This window comes from Syngnathoides biaculeatus, chromosome 7, assembly GCF_019802595.1.
Source record: "Syngnathoides biaculeatus isolate LvHL_M chromosome 7, ASM1980259v1, whole genome shotgun sequence".
Lineage (NCBI taxonomy): Eukaryota > Metazoa > Chordata > Actinopteri > Syngnathiformes > Syngnathidae > Syngnathoides > Syngnathoides biaculeatus.
In genome coordinates, this window is record NC_084646.1 from 18236967 (window position 1) to 18256335 (window position 19369).

Consider the following 19369-nt stretch of genomic DNA (forward strand, 5'->3'; position numbering starts at 1 on the left):
CTTTGAATGTCGACCTTGGTACGATAGTGGAGGGAGACCTTGAATTAAGATTACAAGCAAACAACAGGATAGTACAACCTATGGATATAGTAGATAATAGTAGGAGTACGATTACTGCCAAAATGATAATCACAATCAATATTGTAATCATAATCAAGATAATATGTCAACAGTTTTCAGAGTAACAGTAGAACAAAGAATAAATGATCATGAAAAATATAATATACCTGAGAATTTAATTAATTTCCATATGCTAACTGGGGTGTGGTGGGGGGAATCCCATTATAGTTAAGAGAGCAATCATGAACTGCAACTTAGTGAAAACAAATACAGTTGAGACATAAAGAGCAATAACATTAGGCTTTACGCATCAACTTATTCTGCTTGAGCATGCGCCCGTCATGGTTGCAAATAACTCAGCAGGTTGTGATTTCCCTCTCTATTTACTTTTGGGCTCTCGCTGCAGCCGGGGTGCGCTCGCTTGTTATTTAGGCATCTTAATGAAGCTTTAACCATATGTACTCCCCATCGTAGTTGGCTATTGGTTGACAAAGTGCAGCAGAGCCCACATTTTAATATTAAAAACCGCAGACGATCAGGTTAATTTCATCGTGTCATAAACTATTAACATTTAAGCAATTGTGTTGTCCTAGTACAAGGTAGGTCTGGTGGAGATTTTGAACAGTGATTTTGTAACATATGAAATTCATAAAAGCAATGAATAATAAAAAAAAAATGGTTTCTTGATCAAATTCAACAAAAAACAATCTCTAAATTAAATTGCCAAATTAAGGGGTTCATCTTGTACTGGCTGAGAACCTCTACTAGTAATGGAGGAAGTAATGCTTCCACCAGTGCATTAAACATTGCATTACATTTTTTTTAAAGTTTTGAAACTGTCATGTGCAATTTTGTTTTCATGAGCTGACCTTTTCCTCCCTTCAAGTACTTAAGTATAGTGAGGCTCCTATTTGAGGAGAAAAAAAAATCAGTCTGAATCCAGTGTTCGCTGGCAGGATAACCTTCGAAGCAAAGTGTCGAGGAAGAACTGTTTGGGGAAGGTTAATTTTATTTAAGCGCTCATGTAATAACACAAGACAAACCAAAGTAATTGTCTAAGAGAAATATGTGCACTGAATACAATCTGTATGTGGAAAAGAAAAAAATGATTGATAAGCATTAATGAAATGAGCTCATGGAGTCAGTAGTAGTGACAAACAATAAAGACAAGTCAAGGTGACGTTGTGTACAAAATTAAACTTTTACATTTTCAACAGTTGAACTCATACTGGCAAGCATCTATAGTAGATGTATTTATTGTTTACCTTCCCATCCCATGTGGAGGGAAATTGTCCGGTTGGAAATGTCAAATGGACCAGGGGAAACTAATCAAATAGGATTTGCCTTAAGCGGAGCCACAGCTGTAGGTCACCAAAGTTGTTGGTCCTTCCTTTTTCTCAGTAGACCCCGCAGCTCAACAGAATTTCAAATGTCAGTCAAACAAAACAAAAAAACCAAATCCTTCAGATTGAAACCATTATTTTCAGGTCGTTATCTAGGTTACAGTTCATTTTTTTTTAATATTCTCTTCTTCTTCTTCTTTTCCTTTTGTCTTTTCATCTTGTCACGTTGGGGGTCGCCACTGTGTGTCATCTTTTTCCATCTAAGCCTATTTTGTGCATATTCTTCTCAAACACCCACTGTCCTCATGTCCTCCATCACAACATCTATCAACCTTTTCTATGGTCTTCCTCTCGCTCTTTTGCCGGGCAGAGCCATCCTCAGCACCCTTTTACCAATATACTCACTCTCTCGCCTCTGAACATGTCCAAAACACCTAAGTCTGCTCTCTCTCACCATGTCTCCAAAACATCCAACTTTGGCTCTCCCTCTAATGAGCTCAATTCTAACCCAATCCAACCTGTTCACTCCAAGCGAGAACCTCAGCATCTTCATTTCTGCTACCTCTAGTTCTGCTTCCTGTCGTTTTTTCAGTGCCACCGTCTCTAATCTGTACAACATGCCCGGCCTCACCACTGTTTTATAGACTTTGCCCTTCATCCTAGCGGAGGCTCTTCTGTTGCATAGAACACCAGACACCTTCCACCAACTGTTTGGACCCGTTTCTTTAAATATTCTCTACGGGATGTAAAACAGTTGCATTTTTTTAAAGATGTCTGACAGAGTGCAAAGTTTGTCATTGTAGTGTCTGAAGAGATTCCCTATAATGCTTGGTGAATTGGTAAAAATCTTTAAAAAAAACATCCCTCACTTGGTCCAATTTTTCGTGAAGCAATATTACTTATCACTGGCATGGTGGATGACTGGCAAGCAGGACAGCCTCACAGTTCTGAGGTCCCAAGTTCAAAACTTGCCTCTCCAGTGTGTAATTTCTCCCCAAGCCTCTGTGAGTTTTTGCCACTTAGTCCAGTTTCTGCTCACATTCAAAAAGATGCATGGTCATACAATGCATGGTCATCATGACAGTACACATTTCCATGGTCTTTTATTAAGACTTTTTTGCTTCAGATTATCATTTTATTTAAGATTGAGAATACAACTTTAATATTGGTTCATTACAATGAAAGCAACTCGTGTATAACATTTGTTCCTAGTAAATATAAGGTCTTACTTATTCTTCATCCTTAGACACCGCAGTGTTTGGGTACCAAAATACAGAAAGTGTGCAGCTAGACATACATCAGCCAGTTGAATGGTTGGCAGAGATTCATCACTTTCGTCCATCAAGGGAATAAATGAGAGAGCTTTCGGAAACTGTTGTGTGCTCTAACGACAGAGTGGAATGAATCACTTGTCCATTCCAACCTCCAGATATGTTTAGCCTCATTTTCCCATGAAGAGTAATGACCACTCCATGTGTAAATTCCCTACAGCTGCAGCCTACTCTCAATACTATTTCGATCAATTTAAATCACAACTATACCATGAATTAGGGTAGGTTTTCTACTGCATCTACTCTATAGGGATTATGTTTCTTAGTCACTTTCTCGTTTACTAAACTGTTCATCTTGAATCATGTAGGTGTCTGATATAGAATGTAAACGGTGTGGCTACAAGAAGATGCTTTGCTCATGTGGGTTTTTTTGACAAAGAGTAATGTATAACTACCTTTGTATCTTTTAAGAGGTTTGTGGGCATATATGTGTAACACTTTCGATTTCTTTAAAATGTAAAGAGTAAAATAAATAAAATGTATTATTATTATAAGTGGGTAGGTGGAAGGTAAAGCAATTGTGCTTATGTTTCTTCTTTGCTTCTTTGTCTCCAGCACCTCCACGGTTTACAAAAGTCCCCGTTGACCAGATAGGTGTCTCTGGGGGTGCGGTGTCCTTTGTCTGCCAGGCGACAGGTGACCCCAAGCCAAGGGTTAGCTGGAATAAGAAAGGCAAAAAGGTCAACTCGCAGCGTATAGAGGTGAGTCAATTGACAGAGACTTTATTCTTCGTAACGGCCTCTATCTCGCAACTCTACATCACCAACTCCAAAAGGAAATATCTGTATCCGACATTCCTTCTGACCGCTTGTTTAACTTTCAACCCACATCAGTGTTTCGTGAGGAAAGTGATTCTAACCAGAACGTGAACTGCCTAGAAACATTCTACTCTTGACACATACATTTTCAGAAATAGGTCTACACAACTTCTTTCTGATTTAAATGGAAATGCATCTCTTAACTGCTAAGGGACATTCCCCACAAGATGGCTTACCACTCTTTTAAAAATGTTCTCAGTACACGAGAAGTACTGATGTCACATTCGCTAAACCCCATGCTCCGCAACCTCCACCAATCTCTCTTCAGCTGTGCCTATGCAAATGAGCCTTGGGCATGTTATTCTTATGTCAGTTGTTCAGATTTAAACAGACCTTCCAGATGGAATCACCCAAAGTCTCAATTGATGCTTAGCGTCTTTTAGTTAAAAAGTTAGGTCATTAACAACTGCAGTGTGTGGAGATGGATGTTCACAGAGTGCAGCGTCAAGGAAATCACATGGGAAAGAGCTAAAAAGCAAAAACGACAACATCATCGGGGAGACTCAGCTTTTCAGTAAAGGACCAAAAAAAAAAAAAAAAAAAAGTTGTAGTCTCCCTTTTTGGCTGCTTGGTAAGTGGAAAAACAAAGCCAAGGGCATGAAGGAGCCTGCCAAAACGGACACTTCTCTTCCTGCATTTAGCATGCAATAAAAAAAAATATTTGAAGGGTTTTTGAAGTATTATGTTTTTTTTGTTTTTTTTTTACTGTTTCCAGCCTCAAGACACATGCTTTGATATTGATCGTGATGCTCTGCTCTGCAGTGTTTTTGCCTAATTAGCTGCTCAGCCCTGAGATGTAGCAATGAAGCAGCAGGCTGCTCAAGACGCATATTTATATCTTAAAGTTTAGCTTCAACCCTGACATCTCTGCAGGAAGCCCCTCTTTGCTTCAAAGATAACCCACCTTTGGAAAAATAGTCGTTTTTTGCTGTCAGGTGTACTTTCTGTCTGACCAGCTCAACCTGTCACCATTACAGCTTGAAAAATGAATGAGAAATATGATTGGAAAAAACGTTTGAAGAAGAGCTGCTTGCATAAAAAGCTGAAGGAAGCTGAGGAATATAAAACCTTTGTTAAGGTTACAGACCATATTACCAGACAGGAGTTGTCCTAGATTGAATCCGTGGAAGGTTCACTTCTGACGCCTTCCGCAAGGTTTGCCACCCCCAACGTCCATACAAACTGAAATGATTTGGATGTCATGATCACAATAGAAAACCATTTAATATAAGTTTTTAACATTTTGGTGCATGTTAACAAACCCCCCCACAACCACGATGTCCTGCGGGGCCGGACATGCCAAAGACCCCCACTGCTACAGAACAATTATCTGAGCTGGCCTATGGAGCCATTGTGGGAAAAGTCAACACAATACAAGAAACCCCTGTTGCATTGTGTTGTAAAAGGGTTATAAAAATAAATATATAGATTTTAATGTATTACATTTGCAGTAAGGTCAAGCGGTATTTGGACAGTGACAGACCAGATGTGAAATATAACAACGTGTAAAATGCCTTTGGAGAATACAGTGTGGATTTTATTTCAAGTGTTTCACAAAATATATACCAATACTTTTAGGAATGGCAAGCATTTTCAGCAGAGTTCTTTTATATTGACTTCTTCTATATTTAGATTCTTTATATTTATTTATTTGTACATTTGCTTCTATACGCCGAAGTACACTAATGTTGTGCCAACAATTAATGAGTTCTTCTTGGGGCCATGTCGAATACCTTTTTGAAGTTTTGCGGAAATTGATTGATGATTGCAGAATCCTGCTCAGAGACTCATAATGGACGATATAGATATGAACCGCTTGGCTTCGTTTACGTTACACAGTCCTGTCCCAAACCATTCAAATGAGAATTTCAGATTTTCAAGTGTTTTTTTATTTGAATTCCAAATCCCACGTTCATCTAACAACGTTTTCTACCTTTTGCATGACAGAACATTGAATTTGACGAAGGAGCTGGTGCAGTGCTTCGAATTCAGCCCCTCCGTGCCCCGCGTGATGAGAACATCTATGAATGTGTGGCGGAGAACAGCGAGGGCGAGATCACAGTCAATGCCAAGCTGTCGATCATTCGAGGTGAGTCCTGCTCTATGAAAGAGTGTGCAGAGGGGGAAGCACATCATAAATCACAAAGTGGACATCAGTGAGCTCTCAAAGCGTTTTTATGAGAATATCTTACCTTGTGAGTTTTTGCAGTGCATTTGTCACGGAGAGAGGGAATCTTTTAGGCTGAAGGACCAAATCACACGTTGAACAAAATTCCAACTGTGACCAGCCTTCAAATGGTTGCATATGATTACAACTTCTCATTTGAGCCATTTTACTTCAGAGAGGAAGTACAACCCAGAGTCCAATATTATCTCGAGATTTTGCAACAAGAGCATACTTTAATGATACAGTGAGCGTAATGTAATCAATGTGCTGAAAAAAAAATCATCTTTGATACGTGACAATATTTACAGTAGTTAACTGAAGGCTGGAAATCTTTTGTTGAAACAGTTCCCTTGTTCATCAAGTATATAATGTATTGAAAAATAAAATACCATGTCCCAATTAACGTTGACCATGTTCAATGACTTTTTCCAAGAACAAAACAAAATATAACAAATAATAATTTTAAAAGGCGGCACGGTGATTAGGCCTCACAGTTCTGAGGTCCCGGGTTCAATCCCCGCCCCACCTATGTGGAGTTTGCATGTTCTCCCCATGCCCGTGTGCGTTTCCCCCTGGCACTCCGTTTTCCTCTCACATTCCAAAAACATGCAACACTGATTGGACACCCGAAATTGGCCCAAGGTGTGATTGTGAGTACGTTGGTTTGTCTCAATGTGTCCTGCGATTGGCTGGCAACCGGTTCAGGGTGTACCCTGCCTCATGCCCGTTGACAGCTGGGATAGGCTCCAGCACTTCCTTCGACCCTTGTGAGGCTAAGTGGTGAAAAAAAATGGATGGATGGATCATTTGAATGGATGTATTTAGCGCCAGAAGTATAAAATTAATAATAATAACAAGACAAGTAGCTTTTCTGTGTTAACAGAAGGGTTATGAATTTCACATTTTAAAAAGGTCATCAATTTTATACATTATTGGACATCAGTCAGCAAGAACATATTTGAAGAACTCTGTAGCAGGGGGGGGGGTGGTACTCCATAATCTACCTTAAGGCATAATAACATTGCCGTAGAAACGGTTCTTAACCATTGTTCTGGTTCTGAGCTTTCTGTTCTGTCAGAAAGATGTTGATAAGACAAAGATATGGAACATTAAAGTGGTACTAGATTAGCAGGTCCTGGAAAGCTAAGATTTATTTCACTGAATACCTCCTGTAGGTGTAAGTTTCTTTTTACCTTCTACCATATGTTCTTAGAAGAAGACATTGCACGATCACACACATTTTTCTTGTTGTGCGCACACACACACATACACACACACACGCAAGTACACCACGTCTTATCTGTTCTCTCCCGCTACCATCTGCCATGGACTGGATGAAGCGCAGCTATAGTTGGCTGACAATGCACATGGTAGGCCCTGCTGGCTGTCAGAGGGATGAGGTGGGATGTGTGTGGGGAGGTTTGGGCCAGGCTTGCCCAGAATACTAAAAATAATGTCTGTGTGTGTTTTGTTGTTGTTGTTGCTGTTGTTGGATGTTCTTCTTAATAGTTTGAGCGGTGCTAATGCTGCGGGGTTACTGCCTGTGAAAGGGCATGGATGTTCACACTTTTTGACAGTTTGTGTATTTTGTCACTTATGTAAGTGTCAAATCATGAAAAAAGACAAACTCTGGAATAGGATTTTGTATTTCCTGGACAACCATACCATAGTTCAGAAATATATTGGGCACAGGGTGGACTGATTATGGAAAAACAATGGAAACACGAGTTGCGATTTCAACTTGAAGCCTGTATCTGTAGGAGTAGGCACAGGGCAAATGAAGGGCAATCCATAGGAGCATACGAAAACTGAGGAGTGAGTGTAATCATCTTTACAAAGTTTCCTCGGATTTCAAAAGACAAACATTTCCTGCTCAGGCAAGAAAAAGCACAGAAGGAAAGAGTGTTGTTGAGGGTGTGGTTGTTCCCTTTAATTTCCATTTGAAAAGGGCTCGATTGTCTCTCTCGGTGTGCGACATGCAAACAGCTCATTTTACCTCCTGTAGCTTTAAGTTCCCTTGTCTGAGTGCTCACATTCTCCTTTTTATTTTGCAGTAGCCTTAAAAAAATATTCAGAATATAATACACTGTGTCTTCCTTTTGGGCGGCAGATCAAATCAAATGTATATAAAAAAAAACATCTATGCATAATAGGAAAATACCAATAATAACACAGTATGTATTTCATTAAGGTGGAAAAGTGGGTGACTTGATACCACATCTGCCTCACAGTTCTGAGGACTGGGGTTTGAAATCTGGCCTCTTCTGTGTAGAGTTTGCATGTTCTCCCCATGCCTGCGTCGGTTTTCTTACGCTACTCCGGTTTCCATGCATGGTAGGTTGATTGAAGACTCTAAATTGCCCGTAGGTGTGAATGTGAGTGCGAATGGTTGTTTGTTCAAATGTGCCCTGCGATTGTCTGGTGACCAGTTAAGGGTGTAGCCCGCCTCCTGCCCGCATTGAGCTGCAATAAAATGCAGCACACCTGTGAAAGGGTCAAAGTAAATGCAGTACAGAAAATGGATGGATGGATATTTTTTGAATTATTTTTCGATGGCATTAGCACATCAAAATACAACAGAGAAAAACATCCATTGTGAAAGACAGGCGACAAATAGACGCTACAGCCATATTAAGGAATGCACTGAAATGTAACATCCTAGGAAGTCATGATGGAGGAAACAAAGGTTTGGGGCAGGGAGAGAAGGTGAAGAGAGACTCAAGTGCAGTAAACCAGATAAGCAACAGTAGGAAAATAAAATGACGGCTTGGATGGAGATGAAGGGGGACGAATGGGGGCAATGTGGAATAGGTGAGGTGGAAAAGCAATGAATATTGGCTCTAGGAACAAGAGCAAAGCGGATTATGGGACATGGGACAAGCCGCATGGGACACATCGACATTAAAGTGGGCCACCGTGTTCTGGGATGTCAAGATGGCTGGTTTGGCTGGGTATTTTGGAGGCAGTGGTCTGTGCACATCCATATTCTGTATGTATGGTCATAGCATAGTAAAAATCATAATACACCACCATGCCTGGCTAACTCATTTAGTAGAGCAGCGAGACTCGGGATCTGAGTGCTAAATTGTGTATTTTAGCCATCCTAAAAATATTATTTTCTGGAGAGGCAATGTTTCAAGTATCATTTGAACATTCTTAACAGTTACACATGTCTGTCCATTTTTAAAGTCATCATATTGTACTAAATAGCCAGGACAAATATGCACGTACAGCTCTCCTACATGCTGAGGACTCGTGTGACAAGTTACGTTTTTTTTTTTTTTTTTAAATAAGTATTTTATGTTCTGGAAAATATGCGTTATTCATCTACCCTTCTCACAACATTTTCACTTGGGTTATATGGATTTGTCTATTTACATTTGTTTGATGGTCTTAAGCAGGTAGCTTAAGCCTAACACATTAGATTGGTTTCAGAACAATTACACGTGGTTTGGATGAGTATTGCGACATACTAAGTTAATGTCTTGTTTTTGGCATGTTTGTTTTATTTAGTTATTTTTTTATTTTAGCCAATGTAATGTACCCAACAATCAAGTTAGAGTCTACTGTTGTCCCACGTTTGACTCCAGTTAGTGACGCATACCCATATACAGATATGTACAGATACTGTAACTAATAGGACAGTAGAGTCAATTCTTTTACTTTTACTCACATTCACCATTCACATTTATACAATACGCTCAGTGCCAACGTATGCAGTGAAAGGATAGAAGTCCATCCCCTCGTAAATGAGAGTTGTGTATGTTTCTATTTTCGAGGTTTAGGCTTTGAATGATCAATTCCTTGACCAAATATCTTTAGGATTATCAATTCTAAAAAAGATTTGCTAATGATTTGGTAGAAAACTTCTACATCACTAATTATATATCCATCTATCCATTTTCTTAGCCGCTTATACTCACAAGGGTCTCAGAGTTCTGGAGCCTTTCCCAGCTGTCTTTGGGCCCCCTGAACCAGTAGCCAGCCAATCACAGGGCAATACATATGCAATAATTTTTAAACATTTGTTTAATTGTGTGTCCTGTAGTTTTCTGTATGTGGTGAGGGCATGTGCAACTATCTTTGACTGGGATTTTGTCTGTGCTTCTCCAAAACCTTAGCTGAATAGCCAAGATAGCAGCCATCTGGCTACGCATACTCCTCTGGGAGTAATTGGAAGGAGGGCCAACAAGCAAACGAGGCATCCTCTTGAAAGCTGAGTGAACATGTAGATTGAGCTGTATTTTTCTGTCTTATTGGTTTGTTATAGGATCTCTTGCTTCTTTTTTTTTTATACATGTAAGAGGGCCATAAGTGTGGCAACTTTTCTAGAATAATACTATCGACATGTGTATTTGTCTTAGACCATATGCTGCAGTCTGTCGCCTCGTGAATTTTCCCCCAAGAGTTCCTAAGGAGGGAAAGCTGTGATTGATGGAAGTTTGAGTCATTTTCATATTTTCGAAATTGCAAAAGCTGTGTAATGTAGCACACAGGTTCTCAAGTGAGGCATATTTTGGTTTACCACTCCCAACCAGGTGGAACCAATCACCCCTCTCACAGTCTCTCATCACCATCTCTCTAAAGTCTTTCCAGAGCTTTCTCTCCCTGCATGCCAAGTTCCAAGCTTGGTTTTTATCCACCGCACTGATTCCTTAAATATATTTTTAGCCTCCCTCTTCTCCCGTGTGTAGGGCAATTTCTCACTGGGTGGAGTAGGAATAGGTAAATATATTTTGCTGGACAGTATCCAGGTTTTGCATTGTAATCTTCTGTTTGTGAGATTACTACTTTGGCACTCGGGATTTGGATAGTGCTCATAAGAATATAAAACCTTTAATAATAACAATAACAACTAAAATAACAATTAATAATAACAATACAATTATATTGCCTTTACCATTTTTGTTTTGCACCCTTTTTAATTTGTGCTTGTTAGCTAGAAATAAATAACTTGCACAAATAGGTTGGAAAAATCTGACATTTATTAAGAATGGTATCTTGAGGTTTGGTGGCCTCAAACATCTGTCTATATTATGTCTAATATTAAACAAGCTAATTTTTGATACTATATACTATATTATATCAGGACACAAAGACATATTCCCAACAACCCAGGCTAAACTTAGGCCTACATACAAACATTATATGAAGATCTTAGTCTCACAGTCAAAATATATCATTTTAACATGTGACCTTGGAACCAATAACTACTTTTGTATTACAATGGGATTTACTGCCATCTTTTACCCTCTTAGTGTGTTACAGTGGGCACAAAAACTGCCAAAGGTGAATATTTTTAAAAAATTGCTAAGGATAGATACCACAGAAAGAAAACATGACAAGGCTATCTGTGAATAGCAAACTGGAAGTAGGCTGTATTGCTTTTATAAAATGATACTAATGGTGTACTTGCATTGTAAACTACAATGGAGTTACCTGAAATTTTACTCTTAGTGTGAAGCCTACAAAAGTATTCTCGAGTGCCCTATTTTGCTCGTTTTCTTTTTGTGTGGGTGTGTGTCGGGGGGGGGGGGGGGGGGGGGTTGCGGGTTCTTGTGTCGAATATTTGAATAACTTTCAAATTTTACTTTTTGAGAACGATGTGATTGGAGGGTATTGTTGGATTGCTGAAAAAGCTAATTAGGCACATCGGGGAAGGTGTGCGCATACGTGCACATTTCTGTGGTTGAGGGAACATGAGAGACCTGGTTTATTGTTTGCCTAGCGTGTGCAAATAAGCATGCCAACAGCTGCTGTGAATGGTTGTTTATTTTGTGCGCATTTGTGTTTAGAGAGGCACTGAAGAATAAGTTTGATGTGCCACCGTGGCATGATATTGAAGTGACTGACTTCTAAAGGTGGAGTACGACTTTTTTTTAAGGATTCTGAGGTAGTTTGCCGATGACACACACACGTTATGGCGATAGATTAAAATGATGGATCTTAAAAGCTCTGACAACTTACCCATTTGTCCACAAGAGGAGGTTCCTATGGTTTTGAAACTGGACAAAAGACGCACAGTTTGAAAAGAGAATTTTATATATAAAAAGTAACAAGAAGGGAACAAGTGGAAAATATGCTGGAATGGCTCTCAATACGGTCAAATAAATGCCGGGGGTCATGGTGGCAAAATGAAAGTGAGATATTTTTATTACACCCATCCAGAAAAGACATCAAGGCAAAGGAAACTTGTGTTCAAGTCTTTGTGGGACTAATGTAAACTAAACTAACCACTCTCCCTTTGTCAGGTAATGGACCTTTCTGACCTGTCAATCACTTGTGCAATAATAGCCAATCAAATAGCCGCATTGTCTTAACCCGTGTCTTGACACCCCCTTCTTGTCGTCATGTCCCACAAGCAATGCTTGTTATCAGTCGTGTGCGCTTTGAAAAGTTAATGTTACGAACACAATGGTCCTCAAATGCGCTTCGGGAACATGCAATTCTGATGAAAGATATGAGGCTAGGTTACAAGGGGCCCAATTGGTTCATTTTCCAAAGCCTAAAACACAGTTGACGAAGTGTCTACGATGGATTAAGGCTCGCAGAAGAGCGCACATTCAATTAAGTGTGGACAATATCAACAAACACAAAGCTGTATGTTCGAAGGTAAGTGAGGGAGAAGTAACTTCTCTGAATTGGATTTAATTATTATCAGTGCTTTATACATTGCAGGAGAACAACTTTCACTTTGTTAGCATATCATTGACCTGCTGAACGAAGTGTGTTATATTTTATGCCGGGTTAGGGATACGTAAATGCGCTATGTCATGCAAGAGAAAAGTCTATGTGCCTATTTGTATCACATCGGACTTTTAAGGCAGAGCACTGGATTCCATTACGTGCCAAGTGAAATGAATACACCCACTCACTTATTAAGACTACAATGATATTACTCGTAATCTTTCCAAGTAAAAAGTACTCACCCTGCTTTACATGCACAGTACAATTTCAGTATTTTATCACTTATTTCAATATGAAGTTTGTGAGGCATCAAACTTTTTTGCTACCATTGCCAATGTTTCGCTATAACTGTGACATTGCGTCCTGCTCCATCCAAAATCTTAATTCCACATATCTTTGCGTGAAATATTTGAGACCTCTCTGTAGAACACTCTTGGACAAATCTGGCACATTTGGCAAAAAACATACCGCAATGATAGAGAATCCACTTCAAACCTGTTCTATTCAGTCGCCATTTTGGAAGATTGTGGGAGATGGCAACTGTAGCTAAGGGGGTCGGAGATGAACATCGCCAGTCGGAAAGGTCCATTGGCCATACTGCACAGAGATTGACACACATCTACAGAATGTGTATGATGTGACTATCCATCCATCCATCCAACGATCCATTTTCTTAGTCGCTTATCCTCACAATGGTTGCGGGAGTGCTGGAGTCCATCCCAGCTGTCAATGGGCAGGAGGCGGGGTACACCCTGACCTGGTTGCTAGCCAATCGCAGGGCACATGGAGACAGACAACATGCATGTTTTTGGGATGTGGGAGGAAACTGGAGTGCCTGGAGAAAAACAACGCAGGCACAGGGAGAACAGTCAAACTCCACTCAGGCAGAGCCGGAATCGAACCCTTGACCTCAGAACTGTAAGGCCAACACTTTACAGATGATCCACCATTCCACCGTATGGTCTGAATATTCCTTTTAAATTTGAAAGTATGTACAAGGGTGACATACAGTAGGAGAATTACAACATAAATATTATAAAAATGAATACAAACTTTTCAGAAGAAGAAATAAGGAATCTGTCACAAGAAAACGGTTAAAAGTAGGATCACTAATCATTGAAAACAAGGTTAACGTTGGTCACAAGTTTTACTGTGCATTTCGAAAATGTTTTTTTTCTCTCTGAGACTTTTACAAATCTAAGTGCAATAGGTGTTAAACTGCCTTTTTCTCTTTTTTTATGAAGTCAGAATAATAAAGTTAGTATGCTCCATGTTATTGTTTTTCACAAGTTGATTTTCAAAAAATGTAATTTGGAATATTTCAGCAGTCTTAAATAATTTATGTAGTACAGTGGAAATGGAAATTAGTCCCTTCTTAAAAAAAGACATTTGAAAGAAAAAGAAGAAATCAAATATCAGATTACAGTCCTGTATGTACCGTAATGTGATGTGGTTTGCAGTCACATGTCCGTGTGGGTAGTTTTTCTGCAAAATATATCCTCCAAAAATATTAATGCTGTGCATGTACAGTATTTGACTTCCTGACTCTTTGATTGTGCTCTGTGCGGCTTGACGGTGCCGTAGTGACAGGGATCAGGCCCGGTGGGATCAAAATTCAACAATCAGCGTTTGAGCCAAGCACAATGTGGCGTGAAGCCCACCAGTGGGTGAAAGACTGGGAGAATCTGGAAGAGTTTTTTTTTTTTCCAGTATCATTCGAATAACACAAGATATCCCTTTCTGGATAACAAAAGTGGAATTAAATTAAAAAACCCTTAGAAAAACTAAACATGGAAAAGAATACAATAAAGAGAGAGAAATAAGAGACAGAGAATCCGCGCTGTTGCAACAGCCTGCTGTCTCTTTGTGCCTGTTAGTGTATCTATAATAATGTAACATAAGTGCACAAGTACAAAATGCACTTACCATAAATATCTATTAGAGTGTGGTATTTGGCTCAATGATTCAATTACTTACCTTGAACTGCATGGCGTTATTGCCATTTCAAAGCTAGGATGCATTATTTTTCTTCAAAGACCACTCGTGCTGTTATAAACTTTGCAGTCATGAGTATCAAATCGTACTAATTGGAATTGTTGTGTCAGGGATGCATTATTTATGCATTTAGAAGACAAAAGTGCTTACTGCTCAGTTTAACAGTTTTCACCAAGCAGTGCAGTTTTGGTCAGATTGGTAATGTATGCATACTTGCTTGTTTATATTCATTATTTATAATTATTACTATACATAATATTACATCGTAAAGTTCATGTACTTCCTTACACAACACTGGCACATCACCAAAATATCTAGTATTATGCAGAGATATGGTTCCATGCATCTGAATGCGTTGATCTGTGGAACCTGAAATTCTGTTGTCTCGTGTGATTGGAAGCTAACAATGGAAACATAAGATGGGGTGGAAGGACAACAGGCGAAGGGTGGAGTACATGAAAAGGCAGTACAAATGGAGCGAGATAAGTGAAGGCAGCCCCTAAAACAAGGTGGCTGACTTCTGAGCTTTCGTCATCAATTTTATATAATTCCCGTTCAAGCAGAGTAACCCTGGTGACCCATACATCTAGCCAGAGCCAGTAAAAAGCCCCCTTGGTAGAGGGGAAAAAGAGAATGATGAAGAGATGAGCAAGAGCGAGTGAATTGAAGAAGAGGCAGTTCTGGTTATTCGACTGGGTTGTCATTGGCTACAAAGTCCAGATAAATGGATCATTTGTCTGGTTACTGAACTGAGAGAGGTACAGTATTTTTGAGATAGGTTGAAGATTATTGTTAAATAATTTGATTATTTTACCAAGCCATTTGTGGAAGGGGGTTTACAAACATTTACATTTGACAAGTACTTTGGCCTAATGTAATAAATGCCAAATTAAAAAAAACATCATATTGCTTTGCCAGCCGACAGATGTAATGTCGATTTATTTTAATTTTTTGGGGTCAAGCTTGTGTCGATCTTCCTCTTTAAAATGTGCTGCAAACTGCAATTCCATTTGAAATTGTGCACTGCTTTTTTTTTTTTGTTGTTGTTTTTGGCCAGAACCCGACATATCCACTTTGTCTATTTAGTGTTTCACCAGTGTTGTAATCACCTAACCTCATGTCTGCACCTTGAATCATTGAGCAAAGTTTCAATAAATTTTTTTAATACAAATATTTTTCATTCTGATAAGTATGTACTCTATCTGGGGTCTGAACACTGGTTGCAGCAAATCTATTGCATGCTGTTTTGCTACCCAGTACCTTTATAATGACAATCGTTTTTCTTCTTATTATTATAGTATTATTATTTTATTTTAAATAAAATCTAAAAATGGAATTTCACTCTTGTAAATTATATCACTTTTGAAAAGATAAACACGCTGTGGCGACCCCTAACGGGACAAGCCGAAAGGAAAAGAAGAAGAAATTATATCACTTTGGTGGCATGGTGTCGCAATGGGCGACAGCGTTGGCCTCATAGTTCAGAGGGATCAAATCCCGGCCCTGCTTATGCGGAGTTTGCATGTTCTCCCCGTGCCCGCATGGGTTTTCTTTGGGCACTCCGGTTTCCTCCCACATCCCAAAACATGCATTCGTTGGAGACTCTAAATTGCCCCCTAGGTGTGATTGTGAGTGCGACTATTGTCTGTCTCCATGTTCCCTGCGATTGGTTGGCAACCAGTTCAGGGCGTACGATGTCTCCTGCCCGAAGATAGCTGCGTTAGACCCCAGCACTACCACGACACTTGTGAGGATAAGGGGCACAGATTATGGATGGATGAAAATTATTAAAAAAATTATCAAGGGGCAGTGATTAACCAATCAAAGAACATTACATAGTACATACAGTACGTTTGCTTACTTCCCGCCAAGCCTCCGTTAGGTACTAACGTTATGCTTCAAAGATTTTTCTAAAAACCCTGAAAATACCATCAGCGAAGACAAATGCTTAAGAGACACTACTGGCTACAGTTAAACGGTTATAAATGATAGTAGAGCAGCCGCGAAAGAATTCACATCAATGAATCCACGAAGATTGACCAGTTTGAAGAAGGTTCGTCTTGGTGCTTTCGTTTTATGAAAATGATCTCTCCATCGCCGCAAGGACTACCGTGCAGCAGCAACTGCCAGTGGATTAAAAAGAAAAAAATGATTAAAAATGAGTGTGTTGTTCAATAAAATAAATAGCAGAATAAAATTTGAATTATTTATTATCCCATGTTGAGGGCAGCAGTGTTGTATCCTCATTATACACATAGTTAATGGTGCACTGCTTCCCCCTCCTGAGACGCTGGCGGATGGACCAGAATTTTCTTGAAACTGTTTGGAAGTTGTTCTCCATTGCCTCCCTGAACTCCTCCATAGTCAGAGTTTTTACCTCAGCGACTACCAAAATTGCTATTATTATTATTATTTGTAGTACTGGTAGGGGTGATAGTGGAAGAAGTAGCAATTAGACCCATGTTCACAGTAATGTGTTGAAATCTAATCAAAATGTAGTATTTTTACCTCACCTGAGGAAAGGTTGGGAGTTGGAAAGGAAAGGTGCATTCGGGTGATAAGAATCTGTGTAATGATGACCTTTGGAGTGGCCCATCTCATGCATAAAAAAAGAGATTGGGTAACTATCTTTTTTTTCCTTCTACATATAAATGAGCTACCATCCCAGGTGACTGAGGTTGTTCTCCACAGAGGTTGCGAAGTCGAACCTCTCAGCACGAGTGATTGAACTGAAGGCCTGGTATAATTTCAGTGTTAAGATTCTGACTCCACATTCAATGAATCCTGTTGCTTAACTACAAAATTGCTTTTTTAATTTGCAATGATTTTGAACAAATTAAAATGCTTTTAAAAAAAGTCATATATATATATATATATATATATATATATATATATATCATCCGGCGTAAAAATTGTGCCAAACAAATATATCTGAGATGACACGCTGTGGCGACCTCTAACAGGACAAGCCGAAAGAAACTTACTATATATGTATAAAATATTATATACACATCCATCCATTTTCTGAGCCGCTTATCCTCACAAGGGTCACAGGAGTGCCCGAATCTATCCCAGCAATCATCAGGCAGGAGGCGGGGTACACCCTGAACACATGCATGGTAGGTTTATTGAAAACTCTAAAATGTTCTTAGGTGTGGATTGTGTGTTTCCTTCTACCCTGTGATTGGCTGGCGACCAGTTCAGGCTGTACCCCACTTCGCGCCTGAAGATAGCTGAGATAGGCTCCAGCAAACCCATGAGCCGAGTGAGGATAATCAAAATCAGATTCAGCTTTATTGGCCCACTGTGTAAGAACACACAAAGGTTGATATTCTGTGCATCCAAGAGAGCAGGTGGAAAGGTAGTAAGGCTAGAAGTTTAGGAGCAGGGTTTAAATTATTCTACCACGGAGTAGATGGGAAGAGAAATGGAGTAGGGGTTATTTTAAAGGAAGAGCTGGCTAAGAATGTCTTGGAGGTGAAAAGAGTATCAGATCGAGTGATGAGACTAAAATTTGAAATTGAGGGTGTTATGTATAAAGTGGTTAGCGGCTATCCACCACAGGTAGGATGTGACCTAGAGTTGAAAGAGAAATTCTGGAAGGAACTAGATGAAGTAGTTCTGAGCATCCCAGACAGCGAGAGAGTTGTGATTGGTGCAGATTGTAATGGACATATTGGTAAAGGAAACAGGGGCGATGAAGAAGTGATGGGTAAGTACGGCATCCAGGAAAGGCACTTTGAAGGGCAGATGGTGGTGGACTTTGCAAAAAGGATGGAGATGGCTGTAGTGAACACTTATTTCCAGAAGAGGGAGGAACATATAGTGACCTACAAGAGCGGAGGTTGAACCACGCAGGTAGATTAAATTTTGTGCAGACGATGTAATCTGAAGGAGGTTACTGACTGTAAAGTAGTGGTAGGGGAGAGTGTAGCTCGACAGCATAGGATGGTAGTATGTAGGATGATTCTGGTGGTGGGTAGGAAGATTAAGAAGACAAAGGTAGAGCAGAAAACCATGTGGTGGAAGCTGAGAAAGGAAGAATGTTGTGCGGCCTTCCGGAAAGAGGTGAGACAGGCTCTCGATGGACAACCGAAGCTCTCGGAAGACTGGACGACGACAGCCAAGGTGATCAGAGAGACAGGCAGGAGAGTACTGGGTGTGTCTTTTGGTAGGAAAGGGGAGAAGGAGACTTGGTGGTGGAACCCCAAAATACAGGGAGTCATACAAGGAAAAGAGATTAGCGAAGAAGAAGTGGGATACTGAGAGGACTGAGGAGAGGCGAAAGGAGTACATCGAGATGCGACGTAGGGCAAAGGTAGAGGTGGCAAAGGCTAAACAAGAGGCATATGAAGACATGTACACCAGGTTGGACACGAAAGAAGGAGAAAAGGATCTCTACAGGTTGGCCAGACAGAGGGATAGAGATGGGAAGGATGTGCAGCAGGTTAGGGTGATTAAGGATAGAGATGGAAATGTGTTGACTGGTGCCGGTAGTGTGCTATGTAGATGGAAAGAATACTTTGAGAAGTTGATGAATGAAGAAAATGAGAGAGAAAGAAAAGTTGAAGAGGCAAGTGTGAAGGAACAGGAAGTGGCAATTATTACTAAGGGGGAAGTCAGAAAGACACTACAAAGGATGAAAAATGGAAAGGCAGTTGGTCCTGATGACATACCGGTAGAGGTATGGAAGCAATTTGGAGAGATGGCTGTGGAGTTTTTGACCAACTTATTCAACAGAATACTAGCGGGCGAAAAGATGCCTGAAGAATGGAGGAAAAGTGTTCTAGTTCCCATTTTTAAGAACAAAGGGGATGTTCAGAGCTGTGGGAACTATAGAGGAATAAAGTTGATGAGCCACACAATTAAGTTATGGGAAAGAGTAGTGGAGGCTAGACTCAGGACAGAAGTAAGTATCTGCGAGCAACAGTATGGTTTCATGCCTAGAAAGAGTACCACAGATGCATT

The 19369-nt window shown here is 39.9% G+C and overlaps 1 protein-coding gene across 5 annotated transcripts in view; it reads left to right on the forward strand.

Annotated features, from left to right (window-relative positions):
• The window catches only part of ptprsa (protein tyrosine phosphatase receptor type Sa), a 246696-nt gene that overhangs the window by 124612 nt on the left and 102715 nt on the right, over positions 1–19369 (forward strand). For all 5 annotated transcript variants that reach the window (XM_061824188.1, XM_061824191.1, XM_061824193.1 and 2 more), the window contains 2 exons: positions 3290–3435; positions 5500–5641. In XM_061824188.1, the coding sequence (XP_061680172.1) occupies positions 3290–3435; positions 5500–5641 (288 nt within the window). The remainder of the gene's footprint in view (positions 1–3289; positions 3436–5499; positions 5642–19369) is intronic.